Source organism: Podarcis vaucheri (assembly GCF_965113315.1).
Source record: "Podarcis vaucheri genome assembly, chromosome: 3".
In the NCBI taxonomy this organism is placed as follows: Eukaryota; Metazoa; Chordata; class Lepidosauria; order Squamata; family Lacertidae; genus Podarcis; species Podarcis vaucheri.
In genome coordinates, this window is record NC_138761.1 from 86,321,792 (window position 1) to 86,349,370 (window position 27,579).

The 27,579-nt window shown below is 38.4% G+C and overlaps 1 protein-coding gene across 3 annotated transcripts in view; it reads right to left on the reverse strand.

Moving 5' to 3' along the window:
• Positions 1–805: 805 nt before the first annotated feature.
• The window catches only part of SENP6 (SUMO specific peptidase 6), a 68,314-nt gene continuing 41,540 nt past the window's right edge, over positions 806–27,579 (reverse strand). For all 3 annotated transcript variants that reach the window (XM_082218250.1, XM_082218249.1, XM_082218248.1), the window contains 18 exons: positions 25,956–26,026; positions 24,974–25,119; positions 23,808–24,186; positions 22,646–22,878; positions 20,126–20,299; positions 18,599–18,632; positions 17,346–17,531; positions 16,021–16,247; positions 15,291–15,394; positions 15,093–15,209; positions 14,729–14,851; positions 14,127–14,219; positions 12,157–12,590; positions 9,716–9,819; positions 7,468–7,556; positions 5,782–5,850; positions 5,538–5,688; positions 806–3,108 (listed from right to left, as the gene is read on the reverse strand). In XM_082218250.1, the coding sequence (XP_082074376.1) occupies positions 2,899–3,108; positions 5,538–5,688; positions 5,782–5,850; positions 7,468–7,556; positions 9,716–9,819; positions 12,157–12,590; positions 14,127–14,219; positions 14,729–14,851; positions 15,093–15,209; positions 15,291–15,394; positions 16,021–16,247; positions 17,346–17,531; positions 18,599–18,632; positions 20,126–20,299; positions 22,646–22,878; positions 23,808–24,186; positions 24,974–25,119; positions 25,956–26,026 (2,944 nt within the window). In that variant the 3' untranslated portion in view covers positions 806–2,898. The remainder of the gene's footprint in view (positions 3,109–5,537; positions 5,689–5,781; positions 5,851–7,467; positions 7,557–9,715; positions 9,820–12,156; positions 12,591–14,126; positions 14,220–14,728; positions 14,852–15,092; positions 15,210–15,290; positions 15,395–16,020; positions 16,248–17,345; positions 17,532–18,598; positions 18,633–20,125; positions 20,300–22,645; positions 22,879–23,807; positions 24,187–24,973; positions 25,120–25,955; positions 26,027–27,579) is intronic.

Below are 27,579 nucleotides of genomic sequence, written 5' to 3' on the forward strand. Positions count from 1 at the left end.
TCCTATCATGTGCTCCGTCATTTTATAAAAACCTGCTTTGAGCACCATCTCACATTTTAAAAGGGGTGTCTGAAATGTTCCTTCAGCTAAACTTGTCACGGAGCCTTTGGGAAAGGAAGATACAAACATCTAAATAAAAAGGAAAGTCCTGTTACACTAGATTAACCAGACCTCATTTTAGAATATTCCCCAAACGTTCTGCACTCTTAAGTGTAAGCAGGCAATTCTCTCAGCAAGAAAAATAAAGAATGCCACAAGGGAATATTAAATGTCACCTCTCCTTCTGCCTCTAGCAAATGTTTACCAGCACATCATACATTTTTCATGCTAAGTAACCTAAAACTTTTATAAGAATTCCTAACAGTTATTCTATCCAACATGAAAACCAATACAAGAGAGACATCTAATTAGTAAGCTATTTGATAGCTTTCTCTGAAGAACTCATTCATGCTGCTTTTAATGAATACAGGTCATCCTGTCTTAAAAGCATTATTATGCAGGCAAGAATGTATTTTTATAAACACACCCACTAAGAGTACACCTCTGTGTATGTCTACTCAGAAGGAAGCTTCACTGACTTCAATGGAACTTATTCCCCGGCCAGTGTGTTCCTGGACTGCAGCCTCTATTGGTGCATTCCCTCCTTTGGTTTCTCTGTATAGGATTTCAGCTCGACTTTTATACTTGAACTCAGGTGCTGATTAATGTCAGATGAGCATGTGCTGTTGTTTTTCAATACACTGTAGAAACAAATCAGGATTAAAGCTAGGCAACATGCAGCATAAATTACCCAAGGTCTTCAAACTTGTTTTTGACCATTTTATTAAAAAAATAAATTTCCTATATCAACATGTGTATCAGGTTGCTGCATGACTGATCCATTACCATAATATTAAGAGAAACATTGCATTCTTCACATCTCGAAAAGGAATACAAGCTCCAGGACATTCTGAAAAACAACCATGTAATCAAAACTAAAGTATACCACAACCTGTTTGTTTTTGTTTTTTAAAAAAATCATTTCAACAAAAAACCTTGCCCAGGCTGGTATGCATTTTGCTAACTCTACTCTTCTAATATAACTTGTTCAAGAAGTACTATTATTATTATTTTGCCACACCAACAAATGTTTACATTTGTTGTCAATCCTTTTTAGGTTTTACTCTAGCTAGCTTTCTAAAAAATGACTAGTAATTCCCAATTTTGAGGCATAAATGCTGGATCATTAGTGCCACTTGTGCGCTTTTATATCTAATGCCAAGAGTTGTTTCTTCAGAGTCACAAGTTATCCCTAGGGATTTCTTGAGTGTAACACTGACAATGCCATGAGGGTTCTACAGCTGGTCTGACCACGGCAAATATTGGGAAAGTAGGGAAAACTTAAGGCTGCAATCCTAAAGCTGGGCTCCTTAAATTGAAGCCAATTAGACAGAAGCAATTTTGTGTGCTGCACTACAGCTCCAAACAGTACTGCACTTGGTCTTCCTCTTTGGACAAAGTAATATCAGAACTAGCTGCGTGTAAAAACAAAAGCAAAAAGGTGTACTGAGCGGGTGACACTGCTGTAAAAATCAAGAACCGATGCAAAAGTAAAAAATCCTGTGTATACAGGTTAAAAGGACATACAGAGTCATGATGGTCTAAAACTCAGCATATTCCAACAGTATATTTCCTCCCATTCAAAGTCTCTTTTGGACGAAAGCATTGTTACACTAAAACGTATCTGCAAAGGAGTTTCTGTTCCCCAGTTTTCAATATCAATACCTTGTGAATATTTAAGGAGTTATGGAAGAGACTTGATTTCTTTTGGACTTTTTAGAAAAGCTGGCATCATAAGGCTGTACTTCTTGAAACGTAATTTAAAAATCAAATTACATCATGGAAATATGCCAACAAGTTGTCTCAGTATTGGAAGATAACTCTACTTAAAATTGAGGGGGGAAGGAAGCAAGCAAGCAATGACATCTAGCAATATTTTGGTTTTCTGGACAATACAAAAAAATAGTACTCGTACATTTAAGAAATGTTCCATCAGATAGATAAAGCACATATGAATGCACATTCAGAATTCTGACACAGAAAATGTAATGTGGACAATTTGCTGCTATTTCCAAGCACACTTACAAAAAATACAATTTTATAATGAAAGAATTGTCAAAATACAGTTGAACAACGATCGGGAGCCACGCCCCCAAAAAGGATTCAACAGTATTACTTAAGCTCTGTTTCAGACTGTATTAAATACTGCTTGAGTAAACTTGTGGTCATAAAGCAGCATTATTCCAAGCACTTGTGAAGTTCCTTCTTTCATTATCTGAAGTGTCCTTTACTAAAGATTGCACTGCCTGGCACTCGGATTCAAAGTGCAAACTCCTCACCTTGGAAACACAATGCATTTAGACACATTCTTATATTGTTGTACATAGCTGAAGCAGACACATCTCGTATATGGCAACTATAAATCAAAGTATGGGTTTGATCACCTTGCTACATAGGTATTCCCCGTGCATTACAGAGGTCTTACTGGGAAATGTTCAATGACAACTTTACTTAAACACAGAAAGAGTTAACCAATTCATCCTATAAATATCTTCTTTATTTGCTTTGTGTCTAGAAGTTTCTATTAAGTTCTATTAACAGAAATACATAACAAAAGGTCTTCTATGTAGTGAAAAACTTAATTACAAATATTGAAAAAGGTTGGACTAATTAACATATGTACAGATTTGTCTAGTTAATATATTGAGGGGAATCTGTTTAATTAATGACATACAATTATAAGCATCAGCAGTAAGTTTCAGTTGATAGTACTCCAAGTCCTTAGTTTGGGCAATGAGGATATGGTAAATTTCAAGATTGTTTTTTTTAAATGTAGCCATAACATGCAAGAGAAAATATTCAGTCTGAACAGCTGCTGATAAATTGTTCTATTCCTTCCTGAAAAGATTTCTCTGCCAAATTAGTGTCCTTCTGTCCCTTCTTTTCTTTGTTCTGCTGTTCCTGTAGATTCAGGATTATGTTTCGTATTTCTTCCCGTTTTGTTTTCATTCTTGGGCGAGGAAACCAGTCTGTTAAATTCATTGGTAGTTCAAAACTTAGAATAGGAGTCTAGTAGAGACAAAAGAAGTAGGTTTATAGCAACAGGGCCTATAATGTATGACTTTTATATGATGTATTCAAAAATTAAAAATATCAGAAAATGCCAGATTTGTTACATTTTTACCCTTCCTCTAGTTTCCTCTTAAAAGAGCATACACATAGTACAACATACTCCTAAAGAAAACAATCATACAGAAATTCTCAATAAAACAATAAAAACTATATTTATTTCTGCTTGCTGAAATGTACAAGGTCTTCATGAGCAGACTGCATAAACTAGCCTAGCTAAACTAGTTTTGATTACATTGAAACATTGATTACTATATTTGGTTCTATTCAGCTACTTTCTTAAGGTCCCATCTGCACAATACATTTAAAGCAGTGTCATAACACTTTAAACAGTCAAAGCTTCCCCCATGGAGTTCTGGGAACTGTAGCCTGTCACAGCTGAGAATTGTTAGGAGGATCCCAATACCCCTCGTAGATCTACAATTCTCAGAGTGGCTTAACAGTCAATCTGTCTTCTCAGGAACTGTAGCTCTATGAGCGGAATTATGGGTCTCTTAACAACTCTCAGCACCCATAACAAAATGCAGTTCCCAGAATTCTTTGGAAGAAGCCGTGACTGTTTAAAGTGGCACAATACTGCTTTAAGTGAATAGTGCAGATGGGGCCAGGATAAAGCTGTGACAATGTTCTGTAGCATTAGGCTAGAATGCTGGCTTAATAAGGGAAGCAGGAAGGTTGTCTTGCTCACACCTTACAGATTAATCTATCGTTAGAAGCAGTTTATGGTCTTCTACCAGAATGCCCTAGATAACTTTTGCACAGGGTCACACAATACGGCAAAAGGGAGTGAGATGCTTTTTTTTTTTTTTGGTCACAAGTGGAGCACAGGTTTGCTTATCTGCCATTGTTGTAGTGCTCATGATGTATCATCATCTGCAAATAATTCTACAGCTCCAACACTCAGCACAATACAACATGCATTGGAAACGGTTCCTAGTGACACCTCACTACACAATTTAAATGTGTACTTAATCCATTTGCATCTATAAAATTGTTCAAGGCACACTGGGGAACTAGAGTGCCCACAGCATTTTAAAGCTACTTTACTTTAAATATGTGCATGTTTATATAACCTATAGAACATTAAATGTGTGCATGTTTATATAACCTATAGAACAAAACAAAACAAAGTATCAACAGAAACATTAATCCTAGGATTCAGCCATCAACATTATTCTATGTTGTGGAGCAAGCTACACTCTTGCTCATTCTTCTTAATTTAACCTATAAGGTGCTGCCACCAACTAGACATCCTGACACAGCAGCCCACTGAGAATGGGGCAAAGATAGGCAGGAGTTGCCTTATCAAATCCAAAGCAAACATAACATTGGGAAGTAACTGGTCTTTTACAAATGCTGTACTGCAGCTTGTTAACTACCTCTAAGCATTGTAAAATAAAAGCCATGGAGGTAGAAAAATGTGGAGACAGGGCCAAGAGGTGCATACAAGCACTGCTTCCAATGTCCCTGGGTACATAAGCTTCCGTTCAGATGTCTGGAGAAAGTGATTAGTTCTGCATAAAATGCCATATTCCACAAAGAAAGCAAGATAGCGTGACACTGAATTCCACTATTTTGGGCTATTACGAGCATTCCGCCTGCCCGAGCTTGCCAGATTGAATGATCCCTCCACCCCTCCCACTGTGGGGGTAGCAGGGGGCACATGGGGGAAGAGAGTACAGTCATACCTAGGATCCCTAACGCCTTGCGACTTGAACGTTTTGTCTCCTGAACGCCGCAAAATGAGTGTTCCGGTTTGCGAATGTTTTTTGGAAGCTGAACGTCCGACGCAGCTTCCGATTTGAGTGCAGGAAGCGCCTGCAGTCAATCTGAAGCCGTGTCTTGGTTTTTGAACCTTTTTGGAAGTGAAACGGACTTCTGGAACGGATTCCGTTCAAGAATCGGGGTATGACTGTATAGAAAGCCCAGCTGCATGGAGTTCATTAGGTGACTCCCATCCACAGGCTCCAGAAATGTGCATGGTGGCTAAATTAAACCCGATAATTTCAATGTCCCTAAAATTTTAAACTAAAAATACAACTCCGAGGGCCTTCTGGCGGTTCCCTCATTGCGAGAAGTGATGCTACAGGGAGCCAGACAAAGGGCCTTCTCGGTAGTGGCACCCGCCCTGTGGAACGCCCTCCCATCAGATGTCAAAGAGATATATAATTACCTGACATTCAGAAGACATCTTAAGGCAGCCCTGTTCAGGGAAGTTTTTAATATGTAACGCTGTACTGTTTTTAACACTGATTGGGAGCCGCCCAGAGTGGCTGGGGAGGCTCAGCCAGATGGGCGGGGTATAAATAATTTTTTTATTATTATTATTATTATTATTATTATTATTATTATTATTATTATTATCTCACCTCAAAAAAGCTCTCCACATACTGTAGCACATAAACTCCACAATCACTAAAGTTGTTCTGCTGCGGCACTTTAGGGTTTGAGCCTTTCATAACATCTTTGGAGAAACTTCTTTTAGTGCCTTTCCTGACTTCCCACTCCACCTCCAAGTATCTGCAATATAAAATCAAGAGGATGAGAAAAATGCTTTTATGGGATGTTCCAGTATTGACTGAAAAGGTTTTGCTTGAGAGGTCAACTACTTACTCCCGTAGTGTTCTAACGACATTTGATCGGGAAGGCCCTCGCAATGAATCCATAAGCAGAATGCAAGGCCTACAAGAAAGCAAATTGTTTTGGTCTCATTAGAATTTTGCATATGCCACAGTGTTAAAACAAGGAAATGATATTATTTGATGAGGGTTCATATAGCTCTCACAGGTATGTGTAAAAAGAAAGAAGTAGATTTGTGAATGCTACATGAATTTAAAGTAAATTACAGTGAGATTTAACACAGGACTAAACACAAATAATTTGAGCAGCTATTTACATGTATTCTTTCATTACAATATAAGGCTAGATCAGGAACAGGGAGGGAGCTTGCTGCCCTCAGGATGTTGCTGAATTAAAACTCCATTCTTCTCTGACTACTGGTCATATTGGCCATCCCACTGAGTGATGGAGTCCAAAAACGTCTGAAGGACCACAGGTTCCTTAATTCCTTGCCTAGACAAGACCCAGAACTACACTCGAAAGATCAGAACTTTACTTCATTTTTCCTCTAACCTGTATATCTCAAAGCAAGTGGATTTAGATTTGCATCAATATGCCTACATTTTTAATCACCTGCTATTATTGCAAAGAGAAAAGTTTATGTCCAGCTCTTTATATTCTTATAAGGCAGATGGGAGTTAAAGTTGTGAAAGAGTGCTGAAGGTCACATAATTAGGAAGGAAATAACAAGTCAGTCACAGCTCAACTGTAGAGCCACAATGCTAAATAATCTACCTAATTCTTAAAGCTGGAAGGTAATTAACAACTATACAACAAATGTAGCCCAGGTGTGTGTATAAGGATAGCTATCCAGCAGCAATTCCAAGGTTCAGATCCTGCATTAGTATAGAAATTATATTCCCCAAGCACTCCACTGGTAGGACTTTTCAAGCATAGAATAGAATTATGTACAGTTATATTCACCCATATCAGTTACTCTATATTTGGCCCATTAAACTTTTAAGAGGAACAACATATTAAGAACAGCTTACACATAAGGTGAAAAACAGAAAAAAATCAAGTTACTACTACTACTAATAATAATAATATATTTCTATTGAAAAAGCAAATTTAAGGAACTGGTTAGCAACATAAGGAGCCATAGCCTAAAATGTGTGGATATTAAAGTAGTTGTGCCCTTTTTGCTAAGCAAAGCTGATATCTGAAGTAGTATTACATCGACCGTTAAGCCTTTGGATTCGAGCTGGATAGAAAGATACTTGAGCCACCATCTGCTTGGGACAATCCATGCCAGGCTGTGGCACAGAGTCACAGTAGCTCTGAATGCGATATTCTAAAAGCTTACAACATTAACAGGTTTCTCTCTGGTGGAGCAGGCAGACTGTTAAGAATATTTCACTTGTGATGCAGATACTTACAGCAAACATAAGCCATAACAATGTAACAATGTATATTAATTCTTTTGTAAACCCAGAATTGGCAAATGAAGAAAAAGAGGTTGAGTAATCTAAATTCTGAAAGAATAAAAAAGCAGAGATTTTATACAAGCTTATTTACAATGTTCAAATCCTGCCTGACCAGAGCAGGAATTAATTTTTTTAAAGTTTGAGCTCTAAATTTGGAAATGACAGAACAGGGGAACGAAAAGAACACTGGATTCAGAAGACACATCTGTTGATTATTAATGGAAAGCCATAAATGTGTCACTTCAAAACTTACTGTTTACATATAGTTGGCTTCAGATGCCATTGTCCCAATTCTGAATTACAATGATCATCCGCAAGACCATCATCATCACTGCTGTTGTCCTAAAATAGAAAATATGTATTTGTAAGATTCTATCTTAAGAAACTCAGGAGAAGCTAGATTTACATATGCAGCAAGGTGGCATGATCCATGTGGTTATAGGACTCAGGCAAAATGCTAGCTCCCTCCCCTACTCATTCATGCCCTTTATGTTACAGGCATTGGGGCACATTGGGATTTGTGGGGCAAAGGCAGTAGGTGAAGCCGGGACCAATGGCAGACAGAAACAGAGCCAATGAACTTTTCTTCTTTAAGTAACCGAGTTTGGTGGGAGTGGAGAAAAAGAATTTAAACTTTTTCTGCAACAAAGACCGCAACCTGTATTTGAACTACTCTTTATAATAAAATCAGGAAGCAATTCTTCTGTTCCAGGAGAAACATTATCTAAAAATTAGAACTTAGAAACCAAATGAACCTATCAGTACAGAAAACCCCCACATCATATAATGTTGGGAGGAAAATCATCACACACAAACAATATGGTTTCCATTTCTGCAGTAATCTCTGTAGCCTGCAATGCAATGTAATGGGCTATACACATTTCTGCCTTTATGCATGTGTGATACTTCAAAGTTTGGAAGTTCCACCTTTATGCTATGTGAATATTTTCTTGAGAGGACAGCAAATGACCCTTCACCCTTCTGAAAAACTGACCTGTTTACCAAGGCAGGTGCAATCCAAGTACGACTGCAAATATATGAATTATATATTACTATATAATTCAAGCGGCACACAACACAGAAACTACATTCAGTAGATTGCCTCTAGCTCTTGAATAAAGGCAGGAGAACTAGCCAAAAGAAAACCTACAGGAAAGGCTAGAAATAACCCAGACAAAGATTACAAAGTATTTAAGAATATAAAAGCTAGATAAAGGGTTATGTTTAGAAATTTCTAGGTGGAGGACTATAAAGCCAAGCCATCTTCCTATTCAGAATCTAAGTATCACAGGATGAGAGTATTTCAAGTGTACCACAAGGACTATGAGGATAGAACTTCTTTCTTGGCTATTTTTATTTCCTGAACAGCTGTGAAAATGCTTTTCAAAAATATTCTGAAGTCCCTCTAGGTAGAAATTACTGACCTGCATCCAGTCTCACTATGCCTCACATATACAGCTGATGAAAGGAAAAACAACTCATTGGATGAAGGAACAGGACAGCCTGTGAGTACTAGTCTGTATAGTCTTTGAAATTGAAAACCACACTAGTAACTCTTCAAATAAAGACTGCCATTTAATATATAACTGGACTGATATCCTTGAATAATAGAAGAGAAAAAGGGGAAAAGCAACATTCCCTTGGTGCATGTAATGTGGAACAAGTTCCACATTAAAGTGAAACTTTAACACAGTCCGAAATTCTGTTTAACAAAGAAGCACTTTCTGCTCAATTTTTGATGATTAAAATGATGGATAAAGCTCGCCTTCTAGTGGCTGGAGTTGGGAACATAACCACGTAAAGTGCTCCAGAGAAATACTGGAGAAATGCTAGGCTGTATTTTATTGAAATAGAAATACAGTGGTACCTCGGGTTAAGTACTTAATTCGTTCCGGAGGTCCGTTCTTAACCTGAAACTGTTCTTAACCTGAAGCACCACTTTAGTTAATGGGGCCTCCTGCTGCTGCCGCGCCGACAGAGCACGATTTCTGTTCTCATCCTGAAGCAAAGTTCTTAACCTGAAGCACTATTTCTGGGTTAGCAGAGTCTGTAACCTGAAGCATATGTAACCTGAGGTACCACTGCAGTGCTAACAGCACTAAGTAAGAAGCCTTAATCTTTATATATATCTTTAATATATAGAATACACGCATGTACACACACACGTATCACTAGTTAAAATTAATCTTCCATTTGTCTTTGCAAAAGCACAGCCACTTGAAAACACAGTTAAGTGTCACATTGCCATCGTACGTTAGTTTACTAGCCTCAAATAAATGACTGATAGGTTGTTGAGGGAGTCTTGCAATATACACTACACTAAGAACACCTCAACTACAAAAATGCTGAACACCTACTTAAAAAAAAAAAGTACTGAAAAGGTGATTAACAGGTTATTTGCTACATTTTAATACCTGTTCTACTGAATTCTTTTAAACACCTTCACCCCTAGAAATAAAGAATACTAGTTATATCCAAGTAATGCTGTTTAGACTTTTTACCTGGTTATCTTGATCTTCTGAAAAATCTATTAGTTCATCTTCATTTAGTTTAGTGCTGTCAGTTGAATCTTCACTGTAATTTAGTCTAATTTTCTGTAAACCATCTGCATTAACCACAACAATTAGTAAAAAAAATGAAAACAGAATTGCCACAGACATATACATTATATACATTACCTTCTGGACAGGAACAGTAAACCACAAAGTGGAATAAATGTTTTTTTGTCAGCATCATACATGAGAACAAATGTCTAACTGAAATCTATACTTCCAACAGTGCAATCCTATCCATGCCTATTCAATAGTAAGTCCCATTGAGTTCAACGGGATTTACAGGCAAGTGGGTTCAAGACTTTGGGCTCAGCTATCAACCTAAAAACACTCAGCTAAATTACATCTCACAGCAGTGCTGAGACATAGCTTACTGCAGTGTTTTTCAACCTTTTTTGGGCAAAGGCACACTTGTTTCATGAAAAAAATCACGAGGCACACCACCACGGTGTGCGGACAGGGAGATGTCAGAGCCCCGCTACTCTCTATGGGGAATCGGATGAGAGCGGACCGCCTGTCCGCTCTCATCCGATCCCATCCGATATGATCCCCACCCAGGATGGATGGAAAATAGGGTGGACACAGTCCCGCCTAGTGGGCGAAAATTTGACTTTTTTAAAAAAAAAAATCTTTCGGATTTTTCTATTTTTCCCACGGCACACCAGGCAACATCTCATGTGAAACAATTTTTTTCTGTTGTGTGTTCAACATAACATTAAGCCAAACCGCATTCCCAGAGAGGAGATTGCAGCCACTTTGCTCCTTCCCTGGTCCTGCTATTGTGACCTAAATTGTGGTTTGGCTTAGGGCATTGTTAGAACCTGGGCTTGTAATTTGTCTTGCCCCAGACAGAGCAGGAATTGCAGCCCAAGTTTGTTCTTGGAGCTCAGGTTGAAATGACACCCTAAGCCAAAAAGCAGCTTAGCCAGCAACAGGACTAGAGGAGGTAGGTAGGTAAGCAGTCACAATCTTCCCACTCGCACTGAGTCCACCCATTCGCAGTGAGCCAGTTTGGCTATTATGAATTAGACAGATGCACACTTTCTATACAAGAACTGCTTAAGCAGACAAATCAAATAGTTTGCTTGATCAGAACTAAGTAGACTGTTTTACTCTTCTCCAGTTGTGAAATAATATATTTTTGTTTAGTGTGGTTTGCAATGTGCACAAGTAGGAAAAAACACACAGGAAACTTTGAGCTTGGACGTTCTGTTCTCTCCCTTCCTCCCTTGTGGCCAGTAGGATTTCAGAAGTTTTAGCTTTTACTTTTGGTTTATCCCCATCAGCCCAAGGCTCACTGCAGCTTGTGAAAGTTGCACTAAAACAGGGTTTATTGAAATGTGTGAACAGGACCACATATTTCACTATGTAAAATATGTTGCAAAAATGGTGTCTGGGGTGTGTGTGTTGCCAAATCAGCAAGATGTCAGGGAAAATCTGGACATAAAGCAACGCAATAGAAAGAGCTGTGGAAACAGCTCAAAAAGCTTAGGTTTACCCAACAATGTTGGGGCCATCCTAAAAAAAAATATTGAAATACGGCAACCCTAAACAAGCTGATCACTAGGCTCTAGTTATACAGGGTGAGTCCTTTAAAAGACGCCCCATGGATAGTAAGACATCTTCCTCATACATTTACCTCAGCGACAAATTACTTCAACAAAGTACTGAATGCTGAATATTTTTAGAAACCAGTAAAGCTTAGTATCTTAAGGAGGCATCACTGATTGTATTTCTGATTTTGAAACTGGTGGTCTTTGAATTCCACATCTAAATCTCCAGAAGGAGCAAAACAGTGATGATCTGAAGAAAATCTAAACTTGAAATTTATAACTAAATTTATATTAGCATTTCTGCAGCTCTAACTAAAGAAAATATAAATGTGAGTTTTTAGTTTTCCAAGCCAAGATTCACCAACCACTGCACATTTACCGTGGATCAGCTGAAATTCTTACATTGGTGTTTTTGCAACACTGAAATGTTACCATTTGATGCACAGCTGGAGGAAAATGTGTAGAACAAATCTTATTAGTGGCTGGCTGATTCTAAAGAAATGGGATTCTTAATGTGAATCTAGAAAGTGGTCTTATAGTAAGCATATACTTGGCTTATCTAGCACAGTATTGTTTACTGTCAGTGGTAGCTATTTGCCAATGCTCAGCAGAGGGCATTCCCACCAGCAATCCCTGATATACTTTTTTACAAGATATGCTCCGTATTGAACTCCCACTTAGTTTTAGAAGTGCTACAGTCTCAACACTCCCCCCCCATCATTCTCTGGGATTTTTTTTAGCAGTTTAATTATTTAAAGGAAAAAATATTTAAGTTATATTAGCAGTAATAAGGTATCAAATTCCAAATATCAAACATATATAGCCAAAAGTCCATACCCGTAGCCTGGATGTGAATTTTATCTTCATTCTGCATGCCATTTGCCTCTGAAATCCTATGGTCATGTTTATGAAACACAGATTCCACAGTTCTCAGTCCTTCTGGGATGCTGTTTAACTGATTTAGTTTTTTTAAGCCACTTTTCACAGAAGGGGTTCTTTTGCAATACTGTGATTCAGTCTCCCCGGCTTCTATGCTTGTGTCAGTTAATGCTGCAATATGTTTCTTGTTCAGCACCTTCTTTGTAAAAGATGCAGAAGTGGAGTGATGTAACGGATTCAATTCACTAGGTACAGGAGAAGAAGTGCTTCTTTCTTGATCCAAAGAGGAAGATTTAACCTGCATAGATACGTTTTCGTGGTAGTACGGATTGGTCTCATATATTGCATTTTCTAAACCAGGGAAACAGATGATAGCCAAAAACCAATGGGCCCTGAAAAAAATAAAAACAAAACTAAGAATTGACTCAACAGCTATCAGCATATATATGTATTACTCATTTAGTATAGAACAAATAACTCCGAAATTATTAGTTTGTTATTTACATTCTTATCATAGACATCTGTTTCACACATTCAGATATGTAAACAGTGTGGTCACATTTAGAGAACAAGGCACAATAATTATATGTATAAACTGTAAAGGGAAACTTAAAAATTGCCTCCTCCTGGAAATTTCTGGTAAATTTTTAAACCAGAATCCCTGGTCAAGCACAATGCAAAGCCAGGATTCAGTAAAAAGGGAAACTAAATGTTGCTGAAGTACAGAGCAATCACATCTTACGCGTTCCATTTCAAAGGTTCTGTGTACAGTGGTACCTCAGGTTACATACGCTTCAGGTTACAGACTCTGCTAACCCAGAAATAATGCTTCAGGTTAAGAACTTTGCTTCAGGATAAGAACAGAAATCGTGCTCCGGCAGTGCGGTGGCAGCAGGAGGCCCCATTAGCTAAAGTGGTGCTTCAGGTTAAGAACAGTTTCAGGTTAAGAACAGATCTCCGGAACGAATTAAGTACTTAAGCCAAGGTACCACTGTATAGGCAAAAAACACATATACTCAAACCCTTAGAACTGAACCCCAAACTGAACTACCTAGGGCTTTTGGAACTGGTACATTGGTTCTTATGAGATCTTGCAGGGCCATCCAAGTTCCCACGAAATCTCACAGATGCATCCCTGATCCAAGAAGAGGAGACAGCTATGCTTGGGAAGCAAGGCAGAGCGCTTAAAAAGCTCTTTTTGCACCAGAAAAACCCAGCACAAAAAAACCTTGCAGGATTTCAACCAGCTAGCCTTCAACTGCATATATTTGAAATTACGCAAGTCAGATGTGCGAAGATGTGATTGCATTGTACTCATCCTGTGTGGTCAGGAGGGGAATGGGGGAATTTGTGCACATGTGTGTGCCTGATGCTTTGCTTGGGCTCATTCAAGCTCATCCTCACAGCACTACATCATGGTTTAAGCATTACGTGCAAACACAGCCAATGACCTGTGCAATCCTAGCATGTGTTTCATCATGAAAACAGTATGTACCAAAAACACAGCTGGTTTTGCCCATCCTAGCTGCACTGCTCAGGAGCAAATGTGTCCTTCAAACAAATAGATAAGCCGCATTGCAATGCAACCACCTATTCCAATTTCCCCAGATAAGTGATTTATGCAAGGATCTTTCTGTAGACCTAGGTTCCCTACTGGGGGGAACTTGAACCAAAAGAGAATCTTCAAGGACATCAGAGAGGTAGAAGAATACTCAGTTTGTGGTTCTGACAGTTGAAGAGAAGGGGGGGAAAGGATAGTTGGGGAAAAGGTATGTATACTGAGAGAGTAATAACTCAGGCCCCAGAGAAGATGGGGTTACATACAGATGATATCCAGGGTTTTCTGGACAGTATGATAGTTGAGAACATGGCTCAGATAACAGACACACAGTCCCAGAACTAGTCATAGCAGAACAAATTCTACTTACGCTTCATTAAGAGGAACAAAAATAAAATCTTTTTCAAAGATATCAACATGTCGTGTCCATGTTTTCACTCGTCCATGCCGTTTCTGCTGAATTCTGTGAACACATCAATATAAAACACAAGGATTGATATTTAGGTGATATTTATGTATTCTCCTCTCCAACAATGAGGGTTTGACTATTATCACAATCTTGTGGCACCAGCTATGTGAATATGTTTAGGACTTCTCCTGCATCTTCAGTTGTTTGGGCAGAAATATTATTTTTAAAAAGTCAAAATGAATTGCCAAGTGGTAAATCATACAGCTTTTACTTATAAAAAGCACCATTCTGTTCTTCTACTCAATTTATGATAAATGAATTTGTCGCATGTTAATCTGGGTCAGGTGTACATGACCCTCTGGCTTGTGTGCTCCCTCCCTCCCCTTCTCTGGTGCAGCCAGAAGCATATGGGAAATTCTTATTTTCAATCTCCTTATAACTATATTGGAAAGGGAAGGCCTTGAGTCTGAAGTTCATCTTTAAAAAATGCCATTGTCCCCACAGGGGATGGGTGAGACATGCTGAAATTGGAATTTTATAATACATATTTTAACCAAACTTACGTAAGCTTTGAGGTTTCTTGGAGATTTCTCCTCTCCCTCTGATTAAGGCGTTTGTAAAAGAAGGAACTGAATACATGAATTCTATCAGCATCTTCTTTTTTCAATTGTTCAAGCACCAGATATCTTTATTTTGAAAAAGAGAAACAAGAACAAAATAAAACAATGCTTTCATTCTTGCCTGTAAAGACCTGTTATTCTTGAAAAGACTGCCACATGCTGGCCATTCTACGCAGACAAAAGTAGACAAATGTAAGAACTTTATAGTTTCAGCAGATATACTTTATTTATAATTTAAGGTTTGTCCATCAACTTTCCTAAGTCAGACAGACACCACAAAAGGTTTCAATACACTCAAACAACTTACTTCAAATAGAAATCAATGATTACGTCATTTAAAAATTCTCCTTCATTTAAGCAATGAAGGTCTTCATTTGTCACAGAAATACCACCCTTTGCGGGAGGTGGGGGATAAACGATCAACCTGCAAATAAAAAAAAAAGTTAAATAAATACTGAACTGAATTATTTAGGAAATAATTACAACACTCAGAAAGACCTCTTACTTTTCTATAGGACCTATAAAGACTGTATGTGGTTCAACACTTTCATCATCATCAAAAAACTGGAATTGTGTTGCATTTCGCAGCTGCATTTTGGATTCAGAGACCTTTGGGGGGGAAAGAATACTTATTTACAATGCAATACCAAAGTCATAAAATATTAAAATCCTTTCCAATTCTCAAACAGCACAGCATGTCCCTCTTTTTATAAAACTACCTGTTGAAACCAAATAGAATATGAATTTGAACACAGTGGGCACATAGAGACGTAATGTTCCCAGCATCTTAAAACCATGGTTTATGGTACAGACAATGAGCACCAGGCCTGCACCCTCCTCTGTTACCCCTTCCCCTTTCCTGCTCTATGTCAGCTCCAGTGCAGATTTCCTGGACTGTTTCAACCAGATTCCCCATTATGTATGAAACAGGTAATTCAATTTTAATATTGATTTATTAACCAGGATATTAAGTTAAGATCAGAACCTGACTAAATATTCTGTTTAGTAAACAGACATAAAATAGCTGAAATATCACATTGACAAAATATGTTACATGGAAAGCATATATTTTGACTTGATAACATTTCATTTTTTCAGTTTTACTATCCAAAAATATATACTTTGGCCCTCTCTTTGATAAAATTTATCCAGAACATTGCAAAGGGCATTTCTAAACAAATGACTTCACAACTTATTTAACATTTTAATTCAATTTTGAAGAAAAGGAGTAGTACATGTTTTGCTTTGCCTTCTTTATGAGCCGTGCTTCCTCTAGAAGTGTCTTCAAAGGATTTTGTAAAGGCCACAAGCCTACTATTTGCTTCTTCAAATGTAATCTTCACAAAAAAATCAGAAATGTTGTTCCTAACACCAATATCAACAATTATTTTTTCAAATATTGCATTTGCATGTGGATCAAGGCCCGTCTCAAAAATTAAAATGATGTATTGTTCTTCAGGATCTATGGAGGGGGGGGAAGAGTTAGGAGACAATGAAAGCATACTTTTAAAACCATAATGCTTACATTTTCAAAAGTTAAAGTTGATAATAATAATTTTATTATTTATACCCTGCCCATCTGGCTGGGTTTCCCCAGCCACTCTGGACAGCTTACAGCACATTAAAAATGTCTGAATGACAATCACAGCTAAGAGGTCCCTGGCTGAACCAATTAAAGAAATTATTCATAAGAAACCGCCATATAAATGGAACAAAACTAAAATTCAATGCCTCATTCCAAAGAAAAGGTTCTGCTCATGAAAAAGCTAGAGTAGGGCACATTATGTCAACTGCTACTCGTGCAAGCTGCTGAAGAGACTGATGGAAAGGGAAAGAAACGGACACCAAACTCAGTTCAGGCACCCCCCTTTTTTACTCCACAGCTCAAGTGCTTAACTACTTTCCTATTCTCTGGAATGGTAGCAAAGATCACCCAAGTGGGGGGTGGGGGAGTAGTATTAAGATACTGATCCCCAAAAAGGGCAGTTTGAGCATAACAGCACACACAGAGTTTTGTGCTGCACACAATTATCTCTGAGTAGAGAGAACTGTGGTTCCTAACCTATTCTGGGCCACAGATCCCTTTAAGAGTCTGATGAAAGATATTAACCCCCTGCCCAGAAAAAAAGGACATAACACATACCAGGGCTGCCAACTCCTGGGGGCCAGACCCTTTTGCCCCCCTCCACCAATATTCTTTGGGAGGGGTCACTCCCAGAAATGCAGCATAATTGCAATAAAACATCCCAAACCAGTGTGTTACTTAAAACTTCAGGAAGTTGGGAAATGCAAAATATGCTATGCTGTCCTCAACATGATCTAGACAAAATTTTCTAAATATGCCAGACAAAAATATACCGTCTCCATTTATTAACCTAAAAGTACCACTGAATTCTGATGCTGGCAAAATATGGCTATTTTTTTCTAGTGCTATTTAATTAGAGCATTTTCAGAGAAACCAAAATAACTTTTAGTGAAATACAGCTCATCTCTAACACATCTCTGCTTCAAAATATTTTAAAACATCTTAAGTTTCCATAGCATACAAAGGTTCACTTACTTGCACCTTTACAGTCATACCAGACATTATCTTTTTGCCTGTTCATCTTCAGTTGGGATCTCAGGCTCTGACAAGCAGCAGGTATAGTTTGGAGGAAAACTACTGGCAACTTGCGAACACCACACCACTCACATTTCGTAAGGTCAGATGTTCTTAAAGAAATATCTCTAGTATCGTTTTCTGATTCTAGAAAGGTTCAAAACATATTTTGGTCAGAGATACTTACATTAACATTATCTGAAAAATGTAACTGTATGCATTTCAAGAAAATAAAACCTGTTAATCTATCTCTGAAATTTGCAATAGGTATATTTGCCCTACTATCAAATATAGCCTCGTAGTGTGTGTCTCTGCCTGGCTTGACAGTTTTAAAACTGAAATTCATGAAGTTAATACTTAAGGAGCGATTATTATTTCCAAGATCTTTTTTGAAAAGGAACCACTGAATAGTCATACAATATTAGGTACATTCCCTGTACCATCCAATTTTACTTTACAAGAAGGGAAACTGTCCCTTAAAGAGTTATGCACTATTTACATGTGATGATATTCAGTATCCATTATTTCAATGGGTCTACTATGGGCATGACTAATATTGTATCTTAAGGCTAAAACAATATATTCAGCAGCAAACACAGGAGCTTGGATCTGCAACTGGGCAAGAAGAACTTCCATTCACAGAAGGAGCACATTCTGCGCTTCTGCCATTCTCTGTAGTCCACTCACACCACAACCCGTATCATTCTGGAGTGACTTTGGGGGTACACAGAGGAAAGCAGTGGAAGGGGTGAATGTCACCAACACTTCTTTAGTTCAAATCCAAGATCCCCATCTTGGAATAATGCAGCCTCCTATGTTTACAAGTCAGGCCATCTGTCTCAGTACTGTCTACCCAGACAGGCAGCAGTTCCCCAAGTTTCAGGCAGGACTATTCCAACCCTACCAGGATATATTAGGAATTGATTTTGGAATCTTTTGCATCCAAAGCAGGTAAGTCTACCCCTGTTCTTGCCTATTATATGCAAAGCAAGGGCAGGACATGGTAAGTTAGGCTTACCGTATTTCAAACAGTGAAAAGGTGCTAAACATTTATCTTCTGTGGTAAGCATATTAAATCAGAAACTCCAAATCCAAATACATAGATTATTCTTCCACCATTTTCAGTACTTAGTACAGCTGTTGTGCACACTAATAATTCCAAACCAAGCACTGCTAGCTGCCCAAATTATAACTTAGAATAGGGAAATACAAACCTTCCAGACGTATCTTGATATAGTCTAGGCAAAACTGAAAGAGAAGGTCCAAATTACTGAAGTTATACACACAGGGAGAAAATCAACATCACCCTCTTCTGATCATTCTGTCAGCACGAACTTTTCTGCTTGTCAGATAGAACAACCCAATCTTTCCCCCTCCCCCCATGTGCAATTCTGGGAATTTTCTTGACCCTCCAGAGCGGATTTGGGGGAGGCATGAGGAAAAGCCCCATTGCACGAGTAGGAGTCCTTATGATGGCTTCCACTGGTGCACTGGGTTAGTTGAATCTAGGCCACTGTCTCATTAACAACCTTCCCAACCTATTCTTCAAAATCAAAGCCCTAGTCACAAACCAGATTAGAAATTGCATCTCCTGACATAAAAGCCCCACTTTCTAAACCCCAGCATCATTTGACTGTAAAAGAAATGCATTTTAAGAGGTATGCAGGATATAATGAAGTAGCATCTGTGGTTGGTATACTAATTTTATAGAAATTTAGGAATACATGGCTTTCTAAACCTGCAGGAACTATTCCTTTTTGTGTAAACAGAACTACGTTTCATTGCAGTGGAAATGATAGCTGCTTTTCAATCTAAGTAGAACTAGATTTTTTTTTTGGTGACACAACTATGTCTCCTGAAGCTCTACTAAGTGGTGAACATGGTCCTCTAATACATTTGAGTTTGAACATTTGTAGCCTGTGGCAGTTCAAACTAAGCACACTTCTGAATCAATATGTACACACACCCTGAATCTGCAGTACAAGTATAGATAGAATTATCTTTAAAATGGTAGCACATGTCTACAACAGTGATGGTTACCATCTGATTTTCTGCATCCAACTACAGATGGCACGCATGCACAAGACTCTAATAAATGGGCATGCTGTCTTTTTGGCACCTGCTAAAGACTTTCTTCATTCAAAAAGCTTTCTAAACAGATTTTTATTCCAGTTGGCATCTGTATTGGAATTGTTTTTATATACGTAATTGTCTTAACAATTAAAACTTGCCATTGTCATAATCATCTTCATATATCCAATTGAATTCAGTTCATCATCTTCCTGCCACCCAGCCCACTAACTGCATTTCCAACCTGTTCCTTAAGGATTTCAAAATTCATCTTGTGGGCCCAGCTATCTTCTGCCTCCCATCCAAATCTCCAGATCCTTTGACCCCCATATTTTCAAAGACTTCCCAAATACTGCTATTGTCATTCCCTTGTTCTTACCTTCAAGAACTGCTCTTCGCAGCCTTTACTATGGAATTCCTTTAAAAGACAAGGTGATAGAAGAAAAACACTTCCTGTGTTTCTCACACTTTGGCTCCTTCCACGACCTGCTATTGATACTGTAGCTCAGTCATTTTTCATCACTCCATTTTATCTGCTGATTCCTTAAAATCTTCAACGTTTCCATTTTCATCTGCTTCCTACCTTCTACTCTCAACCTGGATGCCCCATTAACCTATTTGTTATTATAAAGCAGGAACTAACGAAGCACAATATTAATTCTTTTACTTACAATTACAGGCTCCACCACCATTCTTCGCAGGGTTCCTATTCTTATGCTTCGACAGTTTAGGATGACGCTTTCATAATTATTCTGATATTTTAAAGATACGACGACGTCAGTAGCAAGTTCTTGGGAGAGGACTTTGCGCCGTTTTACTGGAGCATTGGCTACAACATTGCCAAACTGAAAAATAATTATCAGAATTCATCAAAACATTTTTACTTCAAAAGTTGCCTTTAAAGATGATCAGGCATTAAAGGCATTGATGGGGGGAAATGTGCAACTGAAGCTTTTCTTTCTTTAGAAAAAAATTCCAAACTTCTGTAAACATATGGAAGTATGCAAGAGATAAAAACATTCCAGGGAGGGAGGAGACACACCAGAAGAGTCACAGATCGAAAAATAAAATTCTGAACAAGGACAGCAAAATAATTGTAATGACAAAAGAAAAAGGCATTAAGTTTGTTTGTTCAGAGAAAGAAAGAAAGAAAGAAAGAAAAGAGAAGAGAAAGAGGCATCCTAGCCAAAAGCAGTTTTTACGCAAGCTACTGCTGTGATGGTCAAAAGATAATTGACTGGAAGGCTAGAGCCACAATTTCTTGATACTTGTGTATGGAAGTTAGAGACAAGGAGCCTACCAAGCCCATGGTCTAGCATTAAGAGTTTCCAGAATGAGCTTGGCACAGGCACCAACGCCATATGTAGGACTACGCAGAGACTACAAAAGAATATATACATTTTTTGATCTGGTCTAACTGTTTCTCTGCTGCATGCATTTATTGGCTTACTATATTTACTTGCATAAACTGCACTACCTATCACCTCACACCAGTTATAGCTTAAGAATCCTACTCAAATCAAGTTGGGGAGACTGAATAGTAGGGTAGCAGAACAGAGGACGTGCAGAATAACAAAAAGGAAACACTTCAAAACAAACCGTGAAAATAGGTTAGATCGAAATAATGAATTAACATCAGACTGCATTATTTTATTGTACAGCAACACCACAGGCACAATCCAAACAAATCCCACTGATTTCACCACAAGATTTAATCATGTCCTCCCGCTGAAATCAATGGTTAACTGGGAATGAGGGAGGAGTACGACCCAACTAAGTGACTAAAATACAAAATTGGAAGATCACAAAAAATTATAGAAAGACAATCAAGTAATTTAGGTTCCCTGCCAGAGGTAAAATAGATATCATATATCAAAACCAGTCTGTTTCTTCTTTTTACATTATTATAAGCCCTGGACAAGCACACTATGTGAAATTTATTTCTGCAAAGTTTCTGTGACCCTCTAATTTTGCCAAGAATAATGTATATTAGTGATTTGTTATAATTTCTATTACATAACTTCTAATATTAATTTACCAGGTTTGCCTAACAGTCTGTATGGGTTGTTTAAATGTTGCCTTTTTGTCAGCGTATGTTTGCAGGTCCTCTGTTCAGCGGACTTCTCTGGAATATCTTTTGCATGTTCCATGTATAATATCTCCACAAATCTCAAGAAACCACATATTTAAGAGCTATAAGCAACTTCAGAGGTTTGAAGATAAACTGTTACATAGAACACGCCCTTTTTTAAAGAATTGCTGCCACGACTGTTAAGTCTTAAATTAACATACCGTGAAAGTTGTCCCCCTTGACAGCACTGCTCATGGTGCATTTTTGTCTTTGTTTATCCAATTCTTGCAGAGATGCTCAAACTAAAAAACAAAAATCCCCACCACGAAATCCTTATATTAAAGTGCTATTAATTGGGACAATTTTCAAAGTACTTTAATTTTAAGGAAATTATCGTCCTTGCTGGGTGTCACTTTGCTTACCGACAGCTAGTTCACACATACCAGCTGCACTGTTGAAGCCACTTCCCTGTTGCTACTTTCCATACTCCACTGATACTACAGGACTAAAAATAACACATAGGACGAGTGAACCACATGAAAGAATCATCCTCTTCCCCCAATCTTACTGATCCGACACTAAAGTTACATCGCTCCTCTAAAATGGCTCTGACAATGTAAACTACCAGAACAGTGTGAAAAGCAGTCACAGGAAACTGGTTCTCACATGGTTGAAGCAAAGTCCCAATCCAGGGAACACTTTTAATGATGCATATGGACCTGCTTGTGCCCAGTGTGCTTCCCCACCCCCTGCTTTTAGAATGCAACTTTCTCTATTCAACCTGCTTCTAAATCTTCCAAGTTTCAAAAGCAGCTTGTCACACAGTCTGTGGGATCCGATGTTTTCAAACGCCTTGCTGGATTTATACTATTAGCCACACACACTTCCAGATTGTGGTCCAGATTTGTTAAATAGCATTTGAAGATGTTAAGACAATCCAATAGAGAGAGAGAGAGATGAAAACTATAACGTCATGTTTTGTTTCGCTCAAGAGTAGATTATTTCCCCATACGAATACTGCAGAATATTTGCATGTATTAACTACCATATGTTCACATTTATCTATCAATATTGTATATGCGCTTACACAATCATTTCAAACTACATATGGATGGACTACCTGGTCTTTCATTCTTGATTTTCTTGGTAATATGACTGCAGGTTCTGTGTCTGCTGTAATACTAGTTAACCTTTGTTCTAGTTCACAAGTGTTTTCCTTCAAGGCTGCCTCCACCTTTCCTGTGGAAGGTGCAGGAGAAGAGCAGGCTGAATCTGCTGGACGTGGCGATATGCTCTCAATTCTGTTAGTGCTGCCAATCTCCTCCTCCTCTTCGTCATCACTGGATAGGACAACTGAAAGGAAAAGCATTTGTCTCAAGTTCAAAATACTAGTAACTAGAGGTGGTGACCTTTTAAGATCTAGGCTACTAAGACTACCTTTTAAGATCTAGGCTACTAAGACCATTATTACCCCACAGCCCTTTCAGGTAACCAACGGTTTAAGACAGAGCTAAAGAAACCTAGTTTATAGGGTGATAATCCTCCCTTTTGAATTATGGTGCTGGAGGAGACTCTTGAGAGTCCCATGGACTGCAAGAAGATCAAACGTATCCATTCTTAAGGAAATCAGCTCTGAGTGCTCATGGAAGGACAGATCATGAAGCTGAGGCTCCAATACTTTGGCCACCTCATGAGAAGAGAAGACTCCCTGGAAAAGACCCTGATGTTGGGAAAGATGGAGGGCACAAGGAGAAGGGGACGACAGAGGATGAGATGCTTGGACAGTGTTCTTGAAGCTACCAGTGTGAGTTTGACCAAACTGCGGGAGGCAGTGGAAGACAGGAGTGCCTGGCATGCTCTGGTGCTCCATGGGGTCACAAAGAGTCGGACACAACTAAACAACTAAACAACAACAACAAATCCTCCCTACCTTCTCTACTCAGTATTAATTACATTTATACCCCACTTTTCTTCCATGGAACACAAGGCAGCATTCCTCATATCTCCATCAAAGCAGTGGCAAGTCCAGAACTACTTTGCTTGCACCAAAACCAATAAGTAACATCTTGCATTTTGTTTTCTCCTCAGAATTATCCCTACCAAGAGAGGGACTTTTTACAAATTAATGTATAACCAGCATTATTAGGAAGTCTATGGGTTCAAAAGAACTCTGTATTTTATTGTTTGAAATCGCTGTTTTATATGTATACATTTTTTTCAAAAACTTAATAACACACACACACACACACACAGCATTATTTGTTCTATGATTTAAAACTTACTTGGATCATTTAGATCAGATGCAGTTGTATTCTTCTGCCTTAAGTTTCCTGTAATTTTAGAACTGACTTTTCCATTCAGCCGCAACATAGTAGAGCCGATGTTACGCCTCGCTGTGAAATCAACTGAAACTGCCCCAGGAGAAGATCCATAAAACTTCTTTGTATTTAGTCCTGTGTTTAAAGATTTTTGCCCTGTTGAATTCTCATGTATAGGTTCTCGTGCTAAAGGTCCCAAAGAATCATTTAACTGAACACTTTGCATGGACTGCCTTTGCAAGCCTCCATTACAAAAATTTCCACACATTTGGCATTTGATCTGACTTTCATTTGGTTTTCCTACGCATAGGCAAACGGTGGAGTAAGTATTCTGTTCCAAGCCCTAGGGATTAAAGGGGGGGGGAGAGAATAAGTAGCTGTATTTATTTTGATCACATTTTCAAAATAAACACATCAGACATCCTACAAGGCTTAGGCAGATTTGAAGCGATAAGATGGAAATTTAAGCAATCTCTTTGTGAAATTTCAGGTTGAGAACCTGCCACAAGAACCTGGCTGCATAATTCAAATTATTAGGTCACATCATTTTACTTGGGCCTGTGCCTCCACTTCTAGTCTTCCCTCAAGTCAGTGTTGTTCAACCTACATTCTACTTTACCTCTGCCCTTTACTCACACAGTTTCCAAGTCCTCATATCCTTTTGCCCCGTCAGCCCCAGAGCTTCTTGCCATTCACCTACCAGGCCTCTAAGCATCACTGTCTACCCAACATCTTCAATAATTTGGAAGCAATGTTAGAATTGTTGAGGGGCAGATGTTCAAAATGCAATCAATATTCATTATGTTCACCATTAGTCTATCCCCTCTCCATACAGCAGAGTACACGTATGTGCATGCAAGCCAAAAAGCAGGAATCACCAAGTTTACGTTTTGGGGAACAGTATTGGGAAATCAGGTTCTTTGCTTTCCAATTAAGTTTTGACTGGCAACAGTTTTCTGCTAAAAACACAGTACCAGTGCTGTTGTGGTAGCAATGGCACCTGCAGCCAAAGTACAACAACTACAAGATATTATGTAGCCCAAGACCTAAAAATGCAAATTAACCTTCTAACAATATCAACTTCTGAATGAATTTAACAGAATTTAAGGAACTTTCACCATATAACCCACCTCTAAGTGAGTTGCACATTTTTTGGTAGCAGGAGATGGAAGCAAACCGGACTGATACAAAGTGCAGTGACGTTTCAGTTGTACCTTCCTCGTAATTCCTGAATCTGACTCTGAGTCAGACTCTTCTCTGTTCTCCATCACACTTTCTGAAAGGGGAAAGTGAAATCATTAACCACAACTTCCCAATGTCCTCAGCTGAAGAACAATGTAACTCATTTATTCCTTTATATCACTCTAAAAACAGCAGAAAAAGTTTCTAACTGCCTATCTCCATGTTTAAATGGAAGGTCTGAGCTGGTACTTCTTGAAAGCAACTACTGCTCACTCAAAGTGTGTGAGAGAGAACAACATTTTTTTTCTGCCTGTTGTAGCCATTGTAAGCACTGTGCTAGATGCTGTACAATTTTAAATTTATTTCTACAGATATACTGCACACCACCAGACTGAAACTACGCTTGGAAACTCCTTCAGTAGGTTAATCTGTAGGTAACCAATGCACAAATGCCAATGGCCAGCTATGTGTAATCTTGCAGCATGTATTGCTAACATACCAAACAAAACCAAGAAAAAGCATTGCAGGCTACAGCTGCCACTTGGAAATCCAGTAACAAATCCAGGTCCAAACTCTGGTCTATACAGTATAGGATAATTTGATCTCATCTATAACAGGCAGATTTCGCCTACTTAATCTACCCACTTTGATCAACTGTGTGTTACCTGGATGAAGCTTAAGTTTATTCACTCCCATGACGTCTACCACTGATCAAAGGCACATTTAATGCATACTGATGAAACCAAAACATACTCCAGTCAGCTCAACTAACACATTTCAGCTACTGACAGAGCAGCCAACATGCGCCATTCTAACACATTTTATCAAGAGTGCTTCTACTCAGACATTTGTTAATGCACTTAGTCCATATATAATGTACACCTATTTGACAGACATTTAACGGAAGTAAAAACAAAGTAAAAAACTTACGCATCTCCTGAAGCCGAGACAAACTATCATAGTCATTTTCTATCTTCTGGATGTTAGGAGGATATTCTTTTCTGGGGGGAAATAATTAAAAGCTGTATTCAGAAAATATATGGCTTATTTAAATGGAACAAAAACAAAAGATTTAACACTGCAGAAATCTTAATTTAGAATATTGAAGCTTGCCATGTTCTAAAACAATAAATGTACATATTCAAACACAATTCCAATGCAAACAAATATATAGTCAGGATAAATGAGAAAAGATAAGTTTTGCAGCATTTTTAACAAAATATCTTTTATAAAAATGCAGTAACCATATACACACTACTTTTCTGATTGCAAAAGTATCCATCACACAGCACTGCAAACTAAAAGTTTAGCAGAAAGACTACAACTACTACTAGTTACAGGTAGGTAGCCATGTTGGTCTGCCCTAGTCAAAACAAAATTAAAAAGTTCCTTCCAGCTGCACCTTAGAGGTTTCTACAGTGCTACTGGAAGGAACTTTTTTATACAGTGGTGCCTCGCAAGACAAAAATAATTCGTTCCGTGAGTCTTTTCGTCTTGCGATGTTTTTCGTCTTGCGAAGCACGGTCCGTCGCAACTGCGCCTCTTCAAGCGGTTTTAAGAAAAAAGCGCAAGACGTTTTTGTCTTCCGAAGCAAGGCCATAGGGAAATTCGTCTAGCAAAGCAACGCAAAACCGAAAAACCCTTTCGTCTAGCGAGTTTTTTGTCTTGCGAGGCATTCGTCTTGCGGGGCACCACTGTATTGTTACAACTACTACTGACTTGATATAAGCCCAGCTAAAATTTGATTATGTGCAGCATATCTTTAATTTTCCAAATACTTGTTAATTTTCCAAATGCTTACTTACCAGAGCCTGGTAAGGGTCTCCCACAACCTTCCCAGAGCCCAGGAAGTAAGGAAAACCCACTTGGTGTGTCTGTTTTATTTATTTATTCTCTCTACACATGGTATGTTGCGATAGTATATGTAAAGTGAGCACAAGTTGCAGGTCCACTGTGGGAAGTGGCCAATATGCAACTGATCTATTATGGATGCAGAAAGTTATATGCTGTTTTATCAAGCTTCTGGATGTTTTCACTCAATACAATGCATAAAATGTGGCTGTTTTCTCTTGTGACTGTGTATCTGACACAGCCTTTAATACTTCATATCTTTTTATTTGCAAGATAGACATGTTTATATAGCTGGCTCTATTGAAGTTTCTACCTCAAACCACTTAAGTGATTTAACAGAATTCCTGCTTGAAATTTTCTCATATTTAATAATTGTCCAACATCTAAAGAAGTAATGTACAAGACATATGACATCATGTCCATAGTGCACATGTTGTGATTTCTGGCCACAGGATAAATTCATTCAGCTTAATACCAGCAGGGGTGGTTAGAATAAATTCTCGAATAAAATTGTTTAATTCCATTAACAAGTCACATAAATTACCACTTCCGGCGAGGCAAGATGGCAAACATCACAGCCCCGCAGAGCTCCTGAGCAGCATCAGCTGAACTGCCTGACTGGTCCCTGTGCCACCAATACAGCCACTGCTGCCACCATGATCCAAGGAGAGTCGGGGTGCTCACCACAGAAACCAAAGAGGCC